Source organism: Python bivittatus, unplaced genomic scaffold (genome assembly GCF_059951505.1).
Source record: "Python bivittatus isolate LINGU-HERP-01145 unplaced genomic scaffold, Pbiv_v1 ctg000610_np1212, whole genome shotgun sequence".
NCBI lineage: Eukaryota > Metazoa > Chordata > Lepidosauria > Squamata > Pythonidae > Python > Python bivittatus.
Window position 1 is genome coordinate 16,344,956 of NW_028277088.1, and position 16,013 is coordinate 16,360,968.

Sequence of the window (16,013 nt, forward strand, 5' to 3'; positions counted from 1 at the left end):
TGGCTAGAAGAAAGGAGAGAACCCAAGATAGTTGGGCATTCAGTAGAATTAGCAGCCTATCTCTGCTTCTCTTTTCTCCCGTTTATCCTGCTCGAATAAGCGCTGCAAGGAGCCTTTTTTTTTCAATTGCAACCAATCATTTGTAATTACTAACTGTGGGGAATGATGCACATCAATTATGGGATGCGCCATGGTGCATGCTACATTTTCTTGGCTATCACTGCCAAGAAAGTCAAAGAACGTGAGCACCTTGTGTCCAGTAATGATCAAGCAAGCGTGGACAGCTAGATGCTCACAAATACAAGCTTTGAGGCCCTAAGCATGCAATGAAATGACATTCAACTTTCCCATCCCCAAAGAAAGAGGTGTTTAATCCCTTTTTACTCAGCATGTCATTAATTGGGGTAGCCAAAAATTAGAATACATATAATGCATGGGCCACAATAGACCCAGGTAAAGTTGGTTTGGTAAACTAGACATTCCAGGGCTTAAACATGGCATTCTTTCTTGCATAGCCTTCCTAAGGTTAACATGACTTGAGAGACATTTTTAAGAACCCTTCTTATAGGTATTAGAGAATGGTTGATTATTCTCATTTAGAGGGCCCTGAAAGACAGTCTTAAAACACATGTTTATCACTCAGAGGGTCTTCCAATACAATTTCATCTTTTTGCAGCAATCTTTGAGAAATTTGCATCCCAAAAGCTAATGAAAGAATAAGTCCTTAGCCATACTAACTTGGAAACTCCTTCATTAATTTACCCAAGCCCTCTAGCTGGATTCTCCTCACATCCATCTCTATTATGTCTTCAGCTTTTTAATATTATGCTGCATATCTGCTTGCTATGGGTCAAAAAAATCAAGATGGCCATGACCATAAGATCAAATCCCCATCTCTTTTTATGAGTATTGTGCATGCAAAGCACATAAAAAAGGGAGTGGCTTTGACCATATGGTCACAGCTACTATCCTGACTTTTTGGACATCCCTTCCCTGTAGATCCCACTGCTATGAAAATCACAAGTTCATTTCTTGAAACTACATTTTCCCAATCACGCTCCCTTTAGATGTCTTGGACGATGATTTCCACAGCTATTGGATAAAGTTGAGAAGATGTGTAATCCATGCGTACCAGGATTCTCTCAACTGCTATGGCAGAGTGGAAGGAGTGGTGCACCAGATCATCAATGATTTCATTGTCTGTGACAGTTGATTTTTTTTGGTAGTGTGCTACATACCACTCTGTCCTCTCCATTTATACTATGCTAGTAGCTATGGTAACTTCTCCCACGCTCTGTACTCTCCCCATCCAAAAGTGGGGGAAATCTGAGTTAAGCAATCTATTAGTATGTATATTTTGTGTACAGTGTTTATACTCTGATGCTCATTTGAGCATATTTGAACTTTCTTACCATTTTCTACTTGATCATTCTTAGATCTGTATTTTTCAATTAAACATTAGAGGCAGTGTCAGGATACTTACAGCTTTGACAGATAACACTTTCTTGTAAGGTAGAAACTGTGAAAATACACAACTAAGTATTTGATGCCACTGACTGGTCAATTTAATTTTACTTTCTTTTAAATACTTGAGTCCGACTGAAATCACGTGAATAGCCAGAATTAGTAATCAAGTCTCATTTCACAAATTAGCATTAAAGTTTCTTTTTATAAAAATCATTTTTAACATTTTAATAGGTACACAGAAATGAAAACAAATATGGCCGTTCATTTCTTTCCCCTACCTTTTTAACAAATATGCATTTGACTTTATACGTGTGCAATATTAAAGCTGATTGCATAGGTAATCATTTCATCCAAACATACATTATAGCACCAGGCATTATCATCACTATATACTCAGTCCTGTACTAATGCATTGCACAAAAAGGACTACAAGCTCAGGCGTACCCTCTAAAAGACCCAGTTAACCAGCTCAATTTCTGACTATAATAGCAATGTTGACGCAAGTGCCTAAACCATTTGTATACAGCACAAACCATATAGGTAAATGCAAATGGAATATTTGTCTGCAGAAAGTTCTCTTAATTCATATACACCCCAATGTTTAATTTATTTGCCTGAATGCTACATACATACATACATACATACATACATGAATGACAATCTTAGAATATTAGTATAGCTAAGATGGATGTACTCAGCTCAAATAAAAGTACAGTCAAGAGTAGATCGTGTTTTTTCTCATTTAGATTTAATAACTAGCTGAGATAATCAACTTGAATGATTCTGACTGGCCCAAAGTCATTTAGTGAGGAAAAGGGGGATGTCTGCTAGTGTATTTCAGTCAGTTAAATCCCTTCAGATAGCCCTCTGTGTGCACGCCTGTCTCTTCTCATCCTGAGTTTGCTTACTGTGTCTGAATCAGTGACACCATCTGCACATTCTTCGGTAACGGGTATTTGAGAGAGTTTTCATTGCCATGTTTGGAGGATACACCAAGCTAAATGGTCCAGTTTGATGGGTTTTCCATTTCTCTCCTTTTTATTTTAGAGCCAAGCACTCTTAAGTGTTTTCTTGGTCTGGAGGTGATTACTGAGGTCTTCAGAAACCAACAGTTTGGTAATTTTTAGATTATTCGCTTTGGCTAACCTGTGCTGGGAGCTGAGTCACAGTAATTCAGAGATGACCCAGGCTTTTTTCCTTAAGTCTATGCTGCTGTATTCACACAAGGTGCTTAAATAAATCAGAGGAGGATCTAGCAGATACATTCACATAACAATAATAATCAGGTTTGGCCAAATCCTAGGTACTAAGAAACCCTAAATTCCATTTGATGCTAGGGACAGAATTTTATATTCTGAATCACTCAGGTTTTTCTCCAAACATCCTTATTTTTTTCAATTTTTAAAATATCCAAAACTAAACACTATCACATTCTAACTAAATCATGCAGGCAAAGCTTGATCGTTGCTCTCTTCTACTTTCCCACTGTAAGGATAAAAGAATGTTAGAAAAACAGGAATAAAAATGAGACCGTGAACAGCTCCCCAAAACATAACTAGAAACATTATTTTAAAGAAGATTCTACAGAAGTAAATGGGGGTCACTGAGAGCACAGTTATGCCTACAATTGTAGAAATGGTACTCTGCAAAGCAGGGTAACCGTCAAGATACAGAGCATCCACTACCTTGTCATTGACTTTACATTTGTTACTGAGAACAAAGGAATAAGAAATATGAGCAGATAAGTCTACTGAAAATCCTATGCAAGTAATCAGCATGATCATAGATACAGAGTCAAGGTGCACTTGCCAGTAGGCCATAAAACCAGCTACACCTGAAGTTACAGACGTAACAGTGAAAGTTACCCACAAACAGGGAACAGGTTTAGGAATCAGCAGCAGGCAAATAAGGAACATTATTACACTGGCAATCACAACCTTTCTAATAGTGTAATAAACTACCGAACGAAACTGATCAAAGTATATAAAAGTTGGATGATAAACCTTTAGTGGTATTTTACAATTCCTAGCAGTATGTCTCAGTTGATTTAAAAGTCGTTTCTTATCTACTCCATTTTTAATACTGACAGTCTGAATGAAAAAACGTGATACTAATATTTCTTTATCATTGAGTTTAACATTCCACTGGGACTCTGGATTTATTGAGAATAAGGTGGGTAAATTTGCAATGAATTTGTTATGATCATCTATATTTAGAGAAAGGCGTTTAGCGACTGACTGATTCTCAGCCATGACTCTGACAAAGACCTATCCGTAAAAGATAAGCTCTCTAGGTCTTTCATGCATTCCTCAAAATCTCTGCGTTCCAAGGGGTCCCAATATGCTATGCTTTCAGTCACAATGACCATAACTTTCGGACCATACTTGGAAAAGTGTTCATCTTCCCAGTCATAATATGGAACAACATAGGAATCATCTATAGCTACATTTCGAGGATTTAGTTCTTCTGTAATTTGAGTACATCCATAAATGCTAGTACCCAGGTATATGAGATACAGCACTACAACAAATACCTTTGTCCAGATGTGCATAAGAAATGGACCATAATACATTCTAAAGAAATTATTCATGGGATGATCAATTTCAGCTCCAGTGGACTCATCAAAAAATCCTCCTATACAGCGCATATTATATATCAGGCTCCGAGTAGGTTCACGCTTCACTTTCATGAATGTCAACCAATGTCTGTTGCTTTCTTCTCTTCTTCCATTTAAAGCAAGGACAGCTCCAAGGAAAGTCAAGTTGTATATGTAACAAAACATGAAAGCTGTTCCTGTGTAGATGCAAAATGACTGTACTGAGACAAAGGAAGCCTTACTTCCAATATAGAAGGCTAAAACATCAGTCAGAGTTGTGATGGTAACTGAAACAGCTGCCTCTGCATAGGTGTCAGCCATTCTGTCCTTGACACTATCCTTCACTTTGGTTTGTTGCCAACGGGACACAAAGATGAACATGTCATCAACACCAACTCCTGGAGCACAGAACAAAGATAATGTATCACTTTTTCATAGGCCAACAACAAAGGTAAAAAACACAGTTTCACATCAACATTTATTAGGGAAAGTGTAGGATTCACCTGAATCAGACTACTTGGGATCAATTCTTTAGCATCATAAGCTGTAGTGAAATTTCTGTATTAAGATCATCGTAATACAGTTTATAATTCGGTGCTAATTTGGAGAAAAGCACATCTAGTATAAAAATAATCATTAATATGAATGGCACAAGGAAGTAATTCTAGCCATTCCATCTGTAGGAGAGGAAGAACTGATGTCATGATGTGAAGGCATCTGATGAAAAATACACACAAAAGCCAATCATGCTTCATAGACTGAACATTTTGTAATTACTTATAAACTACAATAATAGCTTGACTCAAGCTGTTGACTCAATATAAGAAATTAATACTACAATAAATAAACACACAATTGACTCAATCCATAAATTCAGTAAACACACACACACGCAAAGGCTCTTAAAAGAACCAGGCTGCAACCATCAAGACCCAAAAGCTTGGCTGAATCATCAGTAATCCTAAAGGGAAACCAACTTGAACTCCCAGAAGATAGCATTCCATGATCAACACAGTTGAGATCTTCTCTTGCTCTCTCCAGTGATGGGACAATTAAAACAGATCAACCTGGCAGATCTTAATACACAAAAAAAGCACATTCAGGCAATTGATCAATATCCAAAACTACTGATAGCTTTCATCTTGCACAAGAATCAAACTGCAATGGAGTAAAATGCAATTTCAAAATCATATTCCTAAAAGTAACTGAGCTGGCGGCCTTGTACACTACCCCCAGAATACAGACCGTCATCTGCCTCAATAAAGTACATTATAAGAATTCAACCAGGATGTTACCTACGAACCACTAAGTATAAAAGAGTGCCGCTGGGGAGGGAAGCGGGGAAGAAATCTCAATTTGCCATTTATTTCTGTCGTGAGCATAATATAAGAATCCAAAGGAAGAACAAGCCAATGAACAACAGACATCTCTGGAAGAAGGGGCAAAAGACTGCAGCCCTACTTATGTCTTTTCAAAAACATGTTTTTGAAGCATGGGTTCTCTTACTTTCTTATCAGAATTCAAGTTGTTTCTAAATTTACGCTTACCTAGTATGAGAAATGGTGAATTTACAGTTGTGATAACAAATGGCACTCCACAAAATAACAATAATCCAAAACTACTGTCAGTAGATAAACCTGCTGTCAGCACCCCAGATGATGCAATCCACACTTTTGTTCGGACACAGTCTAGCCTACAAAAGAGATTAGGAACGTGTAACTGCATTAGAATTTCTGCGGAGCAGAACTGAACAAAACTGGAAAATAGCATGAAAGTATTAATCACTGAACAAATTAGACTACAAAAAATACCTTGAAATAATCCTCATTATAGAAACGTAAGCCTAAACTCTCCCACATGTGACAAGCATTCAATACATATTTACATCTTACTAAGAGAAGCAGCAGGAAGGAAGAAGTACTGCCCCAATCCCAATAAGACAAAATCTCTTTTCTCCAATATTCAGAAAAATAATAAAATCTCTAGCCTATTTTGAACCCAAGGTTAAAGAGAAAAATATTTAGCTATTCTGCCTATTTGTGAGACCTTACTACATTCCATTATTATTATTATTATTATTATTTAAATTTGTCCACGGAATTCATCAGAATGAGACTGATATTATTAGTATAGTCAGATTAGGAACAGATTAATAAAGCAGGGAAGGAAAGCAGCAGATTGTTACACAACTTCTCTCTTCTAATTGTTCTTCCAACCATATGGCTAATGGCTTCTCACCATCTTATCTTTAATCTGGTGATCTGTTGCTACTTCACAATAAATTGTCCTTCTATGATTTAATTGTGATGAAGCAGGAAGGAACTGGGAGATTAATCTCTCCCAGCTAAGCCTCAAGGTGTACACAGCACCAACATAGGCTCAAGGATTGGGGAAAAGAGATTGCTACTTTCAGTAGGAATATAGTAGCTTTCTTTAGGCTTCCTATACATTCAAAAGCCCATCTTCTATGTTTCAATCTGGTACTAAATTACCAGGCCACATAATTCTGCTCAAATGCAAGTTAGTCATTGGGCATGGTATGGGTTTCCATACCATGGAATGGTATGGTATGGTATGGAAACCCAGTGAAGGAAGGGTTTTTTTTCCTCCTTGGGTTATCCAACAGCAGAGTTCAGCCTCTTCTATTTGCTAGAATGGGAGGTAATTCTCTTATATATACAATACTCATGGACAATCACAGATAAACTTAGTCCTTGCCTTTATCTTAGCTAATTCATCAAGCTGCAACAATATGTATTGTTATAGGGGGGCAAACCATAAATATAAGTGCCAAATACACATTCCTCCTACACATGTGCCCCCAATTGCCCTTAACCACAGAAATCACTTTAGAAAGAGAGCCTGGAGCAACAAAGGAGAGAAGTGGAAGAATGTGATGAAATGAAAGAAGGAATTGGAAGAAGATAAACAGATCAGGGAGGGAAGGGGAAGGGGTAACAGGACAGAATAAGCATCAATAAAATAGTGTTTTTATAGCCATGATTTCATAGTATGTATTAACTAATGAGGAAATTACATGCTAAAAAAAAAGAATGATCTTGGATCTTTCAGGAATGGATAAAATGTAAAAATAAAATAGTACCTTGCACATGATATAACTGAAAATAACATTGTCAAAAAATATGTGATGGAGATTAATGGCATAACTCTCTGGACAATTCTGTCAAATTCTTTCTGTTTGGACAGGGAAGTAAAATAAGTGACCTGCCAGATTGGAGAATATGGAGACAAAAGGATAATTAATTACATGAATGAAAATCAATACATGAATGGACAGCCCACAGCTTTCTAGGAACTTGGTATAATTCCTCTGCAGGTGCCCCAAATTCCAGTTTCTCATCTCTACTGGCCAGCTCCTTCCTGTTTTATTAAAGCTGTAACTACTGCCAGTTTTTCTACAAATCTGTCTCTACAGTATAAGGCCATATTTGTTCTGGTGTCTGTACTGAGGGTCTCTATGCTCACTGGCCGTAGTAACTAGGGATGTCTCAAAGTAAAAATCAGAACATTTGTTAGGACCTCCCCACGTTGGTGAGATGGGCCCTGTCCCTATCTCCCCATCACACCCTGACAAATCTTCCCTCTTGTTCATGAGACATTAGTCTTATCCCTAGCCCTTGATTTATTCAATCTTGTGTTATCGTTTTGTGTACCAGAATAAAAGTAGTTTTCCCCCAAATCTGATATTCTCCCCAAATTGATTCAAAATATGCAAAATCTATAACATTTCACCAGTCAGTCATAAAGAAAGATCAGTTAATCAGTTACAAGTATGATAAGAGGTGTATCCTAAGTGTTTCATAGTAATACTGACATGCCACCTCTCCTCTGGTCAATGGACAGCTTCTCTGACCATTTCACCTCCACCCAATTACAACAACAGTGATTCTACTAACTGCATCCTGCATTCTACTATATAAAAGTGTTGTGCTCCAGAATCAAGGCAGGCTCTCCACACAGTCATGGCAGAGTCTATCTACCCATAATGTGAAAGTAGATCCCTCCTTTGTGCAGTATGTTCTACTCTGATGTCTCTCCATGTGTCCCTAATTAAAGTATCCAAATTGGAATTTGTCATATCCTCAGCAGACCTCACTGCCAAGAAAGCAATGTAAATTGTATACACCTTGGGCCTTTCTCCTCTGCTGAGCTTGTGGGATCCATCCATTCTTGAGCAGCTGAAAACTACATCAGCATGAAATTTGCTGTCCCCATTAACTGGTCTCTATCCTGCCTCCATTTCATGTCACTGCAATCACTTGACTTCCCTCCAAACTAATAGGAATCAAAACCTAGAAGACTTTATGCTCCTTGAAGCTGCCCTGTGATGGTGTCAGAATAAGGGAAGAAATACTTGTTCAAGAGAGATACAGCTAAGGAAAATGTTGACCTGTCTCACTTGCAGACTTGCAATGGGAAGAATGCAATTTCATGGGGATATGGCAGGAAAAACAAGAGGTTGCAAAAGTGAAAATGGGAAAAAGGCCTATTGAACCAGTGGTGGTGATGGAATAGTGATTTTAGGGTTAATTTGAAGAAGGCAGCAGAAGTCAGTGTAAAAGAAATTTCCACGTCTTGTGGAACGAGCCCAGGGTTTGGGACAACAGTGGTACCATATCAAGTTATGGGTGCGCATGTGGAAACTATTTTTATTCCAGTACCCAAAGAGGCAGCATGAGACTACTTCAGTCATGGGCTGGGGACAGAGGGAACCAACTACATGAGGAGGAGGGAATATTAGGATTGTTAGAACATGAGTGTGATGGTGCAAATTACTAGTTGAGTCAAGCCAAAGTCTTAATAAAGCCCCAAGGGAGTCGCCTGACTGGAATCGCTGGGAAGGGCGACTCAAATCCAGAAACCAAAGGCTCGAAAGACGCAAGCCAAGCCGTGGGCAGCCAAGGGAAACGGGTCCCCGGACAAGCGGCTGCCGGGCAGGGCCGCCTCCATGCCGTGAGAGCAGCACACGCGGTTCAGGGCGCGCAGCACACGCGGGACGCGCTCCAGAAAGGCCTCCAGCCAGAGCGTGCTGGCCTCCCGCTGCGAGGCGTCGTCCTCCTGCAGGAAGTAGATGAGGCGCAGCGCTCGGGCCGCGAGCAGCGGGCGCGCAGGCCCGGCGCCCGGGCCCAGCATGACGCCCCCCAGGAAGAAGCCCAGGAACAGCCGCCCGCGGAAGACCGGGAAGGTGAGCTGCGGCAGCAGCGTCTCGATCTCGGCCGGGTTGCCGCGGACGGCGCTCAAGAGCGGGTTGGGGCTGACGCAGGAGCCGTTGGTGCGCGCGCAAAGGCGGTCGAAGGACAGCCCTGCTGCCTGGATGCCGCGCACGGCCCGGTCCAGCGCCAGCAGCTCGGCGAAAGCCACCCGCGTCAGCAGCGAGTCGCCGTCGCGGACCGCCACGGCGATGAAGGACGCGAAGGAGCCGTCGGTGCTCAGGCTCTGCGCAGAAAAGCGACGGGCGTCGTCGGTCGGGAAGTGCGCCTGCACGAAGCGCCGCTCCTTCTTGGCCGGGCCCCGCGTAGGCGTGAATTGCCTCTCGAGGTCGGTATCGTTATGAAGGGGCAGGAAGACGAAGCCGGTTGCCAGGGCGCCCGAAAGCAGCAAAGGCACCAGGAGGAAAGGCCACGGGCGGGAGCCCACGGAGGCACCCAGGCCACGGAACGCACGTAACAAGGGGCCCCACACGCGGTCGGTGTGGAAGCCTCGAGGCGGCATCTTCGCCTCTCCTCCCCGGCGCGTTTCTGGGCTTCTCCCGAAGCTTCCCTTCTCTTTCTTGCGAGGGGGCGCTCTCCGTTGCCTAGCGACCGTTCTTCGCTTGGACGCCTGCCAGGTGGCGCGCGCGCTCACTCCCTGGGCGCTATTTTTTTCTCCCCTTCGCGTGGCTCCGTCCCCGCCGACCGTAAAGGTCGCTATCCTTTTGTGCCGCATCGGGCCCCTCGCCTCTCGGGCTTGTCCGCGTCCTGATCCACTATGAGATGCGAGGGTTCCCCCTTCCTCGGTAGGCGAGGAAGGAGAACCCTGAGGTTGCCACCTCGGATGAGGCTTCGCGGTCTCGCCCTTGCTCGCCCTGAAGTTTTCATGGGCCAAAATAAATAGACCTGCCTGCCGGAGGAAAATGTCTTTCTTCTGCCATACAGCAGACTTTTGGCAAACGAGGGTGGAGTGAAAAAGTGTAAAGTTTCTTTCCTCTCTCTTTTAAAATGCAGTTGGCATTTAACCTTTCCTCAGTTTCCCCCAAGTGATAGTAAAACCAGGGAAGAGAAAAATTACCAAAAGACCCACACAAGACCACTCCAAACAAGCCCCCCCCCAGTGCAGCAATTTCAAATGTGGGGCCCACAGATTTGGAAGCTGTGGCAGGGCTTCCCATCCCCGCAGGCAGAAGCCTCCATGTTGGCCTGCTTTCCTCCTAACCATGTGGCATTAGGATGAAATTGTAGGTTTCAAAAGGTAGAGATTCCCAAGATTTTGTCTGAAGATAGAAGTCAAATGCTGCCTTGATTCTCTTTGGGAAAGGAAAACTCTGGCAGACTTTCATGATTCCATTATTATACCCTACAACAATAAAGTGGCTTTCCTGGAAATCTTGCAGAGTCTGTTTCCTGATCTGGCCTGCCTTGAAGGGCTGACAGGTAGGCTGTGGAAGCGGCAACTTCTAGACTCCTCCCAACTCAAAGACAGGAAGAAAGCACATCAGCATGGCTGTAAGAAAGAACCCAATGAATATTCTAAAACCATTCATTCATTCATTCATTCATTCATATATATATATATATATATATATATATATACACACACACACACACACATACACACACACACACATACACACACACACATATATATATATATATAAATAATTAGAGAGACTGGATAGCATAATAGAGCAGCTGGATAGTGCAATGGTTAGAGTATCACCCTTTGATGTGGGAGCCCAGGGTTCGAATCCTGACTGGTATCTATGTTACCAGTAGGGGTCCTTGGACAAAGACCCCCTAATGCTTCACCTGCCTACCTTGGATATGAGAGTGACACAAACTAAGTCATGCCAGCTCGGACGTTGCCCGGATTAACAAGGTCCACGTTAGATGTTGGGGACATCTGACAATAAGTGGGCTACTGGAACAAACCTTACATGGACAAGACAAGAGAAACTGGAATTGATGGAATGTTACAACAGTAGACCTAATGAGAGGGGATATATGAAATGTATGAGGGAACTGTGGATGGACAGAAGACCTACATCCACACTGAGAAACAGCTAGTTACCCAACGTTTCAACATAGTGAAGAGGAAGCTGCTCTCGCAACTTGAGATATACCGACTACATATTACATCCCAGACTCAAAAAGACCTAGAAGAGCAACTGGATGTGCAGCCCACACCTGAAGCTGGAACATCACTGCTACCCACTCCATTACAGAGCACAGCAGCTGATATGAGGCAAAAGATCATGGATACACTAGTATCTATACTACAGTCAACCCTTGAGACTGATTACCAAGGCTCAGTGGAGAAGTATCATCAGATAGTATGCTAGAAGATGCCAATAGAGCCCTCACAACAAGCCCTACTACCACCATCACTCAAACCAATGAACTGGTATACACTACAGCCATTGTAATCCTGGAGATGCCTGGCTACATGATCAAGAAGAACAGCAGTACATACCTTCCTTGGAAAATGAGGTTGGAGGCTAAGATCAAGGCAACTCAGAGAGATGTTAGTCAACTGGTGAAACTATAAAAGAGTGTGGAAATTAAGGATAAGACTCAGCTACTGAAAAAATACAAGGGCTTAACTCCATCTGAAGCCTAGAGACTGCTAAACAAAGGCTCACAGCACTGGCTACCAGGCTAAGCTGATACCCTAGAGAAACAGAGGCCAAGAAGATAAATGCTCTGTACTCCCAACTGCAGTGCAACAACACAGTGACAGCAGAGCCACCAACAGCAGAAACTGAACAGTACTGGAAGAACATATGGGAGAAAGAGAAGACACATAACACCAGTGCAAAGTGGCTGCAGAACCTGAGAGGAGACCACAGCAATCTCCCAGAACAGAAACCAATCACCATCACAGTAGCAGACATCCAACAGGGAGTCAAGAACATGAAGAGCTGGACAACACCTGGCCCGGACATGATCCAAACCTACCGGCTAAAGAAACTAACAGCAGTGCATGAACGCCTAGCAACACAGATGAACCAGCTGCTAGCAGCAGACTGCCATCCAAACTGGCCTACACAAGGAAGGACGGTGCTGATCGTGAAAGATCCCCACAAGGGAACAGCATCATCCAACTATCGGCCAATAACCTGCCTCCCCACAACGTGGAAAGTCTTTTCAGGCATCATAGCCACCAAACAACAGAACATATGGACCAGTACATAAGCACAGCTTAGAAGGGCATTGGGAACAACACCAGAGGCTCAAAACACCAGTTGCTCATAGATAGAGCAGTCACCTGAGACTCAAGGTCTAGACAGACCAATCTGACCACAGCCTGGATTGACTCCAGGAAAGCCTCAATGCTACACACATGGGTCTGTGAATGCCTGGCACTATACAAAGTCAACAGGACACTAAGAACCTTCCTCAGGAGCTCAATGGGACTGTGGAGGACAACACTGGAAGTCAACTCAAGACAGCTCGCAAAAGTGACTGGTAAGTGCAGCATATACCAAGGTGATGCACTGTCCCTGCTGCTGTTCTGCATAGATTTGAACCTCCTCAGCCAGATAATCACAAGGTCTGGATATGGGTACAAGTCCAAGAGTGGAACTATCATCAGCCAACTCCTCTGCATGGATGATATCAAGCTGTATGCTAAGAGTGAACGAGACATTGACTCACTGATCCACCTAACATGGATCTACAGTGAGGACATTGGGATGTCATTCAGACTGGAGAAGTGTGGCTGGATGGTAGTAAAGAGAAGGAAAGTAGTTAAGGCTGAAGGGGTGGAACTACCAGTGGGCCACATAGCAGATAAACAGACCAGCTACTAATACCTTGGTATCCCATAATCACATGGGAACCACAATGAGGAGGCAAGAAACACAGCAACATTCAAGTACCACCAAAGGATAAGACAGGTCCTGAAGAGCCAGCTCAGTGGGAAGAACAAGATCCATGCCATCAACACATACGCCCTGCCAGTCATCAGATACTCTGCCAGTATAGTGAGCTGGCCAAAGGAGAACATGGAGGCTGCTGACATGAAGACCCAGAAGCTCCTCACAATGTACAGAGGTTTCCACCCCAAGTCCAACACCCAGAGACTGTACACCAGCTGGAAAGAGGGAGGATGGGGTGTGGTGAGTGTCAAAGCCACTGTCCTGGATGAAACCCAGAGCATCCAGGAGTACATGAGTAAAATGGCACCCAAAGATGAGCTGTTGACAGAATCCCTGAGGCAGCAGCAGACATGGGAGGAAGTTCAAGCAGAGGAAGGGCCACAGCAAGACAAGACGATGCATGGGATGTACCATCAACAGATAGCTGAGGTAGCTGGCATTGGGAAATCCTACCAGTAGCTGGAAAGGGTTGTACTAAAAGATAGCACTGAGGCATTGATCATAGCAGCACAAGAACAGGCACCAAGCACCAGATCCATAGAAGCAGGAATCTACCACACTAGACAGGACCCAAGGTGCAGACTGTGCAGAGAGAACTCAGAGACAGTCCAACACATAGTGGCAGGGTGTAAGATGAGGCAGAAACAGCATACACTAAACGGCACAACCAAGTAGCTGGCATTGTGTATAGGAACATCTGCACAGTGTATGGGCTAGACTCTCCCAAGTCCAGGAGATTCCACAGAAGGTTGTGAGGAATAACAGAGCTAAAATCCTGTGGGACAGGCAGGTACTGGCCAATCAACCAGACACTGATAGTAGACAAGGACCAGTAGTGGTGATAGATGTACTGGTGCCAAGTGACAGCAACATCAGGAAGAAGGAGCATGAGAAGCTAGAGAATACCAGGGCCTGAAGGGGGAACTAAAGAGGATGTGAAAAGTAGAGGCCAAAGTGGTCCCAGTGGTGGTAGGAACACTCGGGGCTGTGACTCCTAAGCTGGGGGAGTGGCTCCAACAGATTCCAGGAACATCAGAGCTCTTTGTCCAGAAGAGTGCAGTGCTAGGAGCAGCTAAGATACTGTGCAGAACACTCAAACTCCCAGGCTTCTGGTAGAGGACCCAAGATTGAGGCAGACACATATCACCCATAGGGGTGAGAAGGGAGAGAGAGAGAGAGAGAGATGGAGATGATAGATAGGAATGAGTTCCCCCCAATTCATTATTTTTGTTTATCCATCAACTCACAGTCAACATTCCCACTAAGCCAGAAAAGCAGATGTGCAAGTCATGTTGTCTTCTGAGCAGCAACTGGGTTGGCCCAAGCAACCCTGGGCTGAGAGAGACAGTGATTTGTGCCTACCATACTTTAGATTTATAAGCTCCCAAAATTATTTTTAAAAATTGAGAACGTCCAATTGAGAAGTTGAATTAAACATTGAGAAGTTCCAGATAGAACTTTGCTTTCCCATTGCTGTTCAGTTCCTCCTTTGGCAGAAGGTCTGCAGGTTTCCATCTAGTTCTGGAGCCCAAACTTCCCCCTTCTCCTCCTTGGCTTTCCCATTTGCTTCATTTTCTCTTGCTACTACTCCATTCCTCTCCCAGCCTGGACCAGGCAGGAGGTGCCCGGGTTTCATCCTAATGACAGGCAAGAAGCAACAGCCCCGATGTTTTTTCCCTTTGCTTTGCCTTTTTTTTCCTGCACTGCGTCTCCCCCCCCCCCCCGCATTATATTATCCAGACTTTTAGTTTGAAAAAGAGTGTCCTAGCCTTTCTTAAACCCAAAAAAGATGCAAAACATTGTGCCCGTTCTGACCATTTTGTAAGAACGGCCTGTTGCTGCTTTTCCAAGTTTTTCTTCATTTAATGAAGAATCCCAGCACCTGTAGATCTGGGGGAAAAATATGTTTTGGGAAATGGTGGCTGCCTCCTCATTAAAAAATGAAAAATCAGAAGCGGGCACTACGCTGGGGAAGGGGTCAGGGAAGGAAAAATAGGTCCACCTGCAGGAGCAGGACATTAACGCAGCGGGATTTGCACGAGCCCCAAAAGGTAGTCGGGCGGAGAACGGTAGCTCTGCCGAGGAGAAAGGCTTTGCTGAGAAGAGGCACAAAGTTGTGGTTGCCGACGCACTGAGAAGCGCCGGGAAACGGAGGGGATGCCGCCCCGACTGCGTGGAGAAACCCCTCTCAAAACGCCTCCATGGGCTCCCACCCATGACCTTTTCTCCTGGTGTCTGTGGTGCTTTCGGGCGCCCTGGCAACCGGCTTCGTCTTCCTGCCCATACATCAACCTAACGACCTGGAGGAGCAATTCACACCCCTCGGCGGCCCGGCCAAATCCGAGCGACATTTCATGCAGGTGCACTTCCGGACCAATGACGCCAAGAACTCCTCTGCAGAGAGATTGAGCACCCAAGGCGCCTATGCCACTTTCATCGTCGTGGAGGCCCGCGACGGCGACTCGCTGCTGATGTGGGTGGCTTTCGCCGAGCTGCTGGCGCTGGACCAGGCCGTGCGCGGCATCCAGGTGGCGGGGGTGTCCTTCGACCACCTTTGCGCGCGCAACGACGGCTCCTGCGTCAGCCCCAACCCGCTCCTGGGACCTGTCCGTTCTTGCTCTCCTACAGGTGGAATGGCCAGAACTACTTCCTTGTGCCATTCATATTAATGATTATTTTTATACTAGGTGTGCTTTTATCCAAAAAGCAGTAGTCCTGAATTATACATTGTCTTATGATGGTCCTGAGACAGAGATTTCACTTCAGCTTATGGGGCTAAAGAATTGATCCCAAGTAGTCTGATTCAGGTGAATCCTACACTTCCCTTAATAAATGTTGATATGAAACTCTTTC

The 16,013-nt window shown here is 43.9% G+C and overlaps 1 protein-coding gene across 1 annotated transcript; it reads right to left on the reverse strand.

Moving 5' to 3' along the window:
- Nucleotides 1-2,909: 2,909 nt before the first annotated feature.
- LOC103064327 (patched domain-containing protein 3-like) lies at nt 2,910-9,796 on the reverse strand. The gene is given in 5 exon segments (XM_088150526.1): nt 2,910-3,706; nt 3,709-4,461; nt 5,611-5,756; nt 7,167-7,288; nt 9,053-9,796. Coding segments are annotated over 5 exon segments (2,562 nt in total).
- Between the last annotated feature and the right edge of the window lie 6,217 nt (nt 9,797-16,013).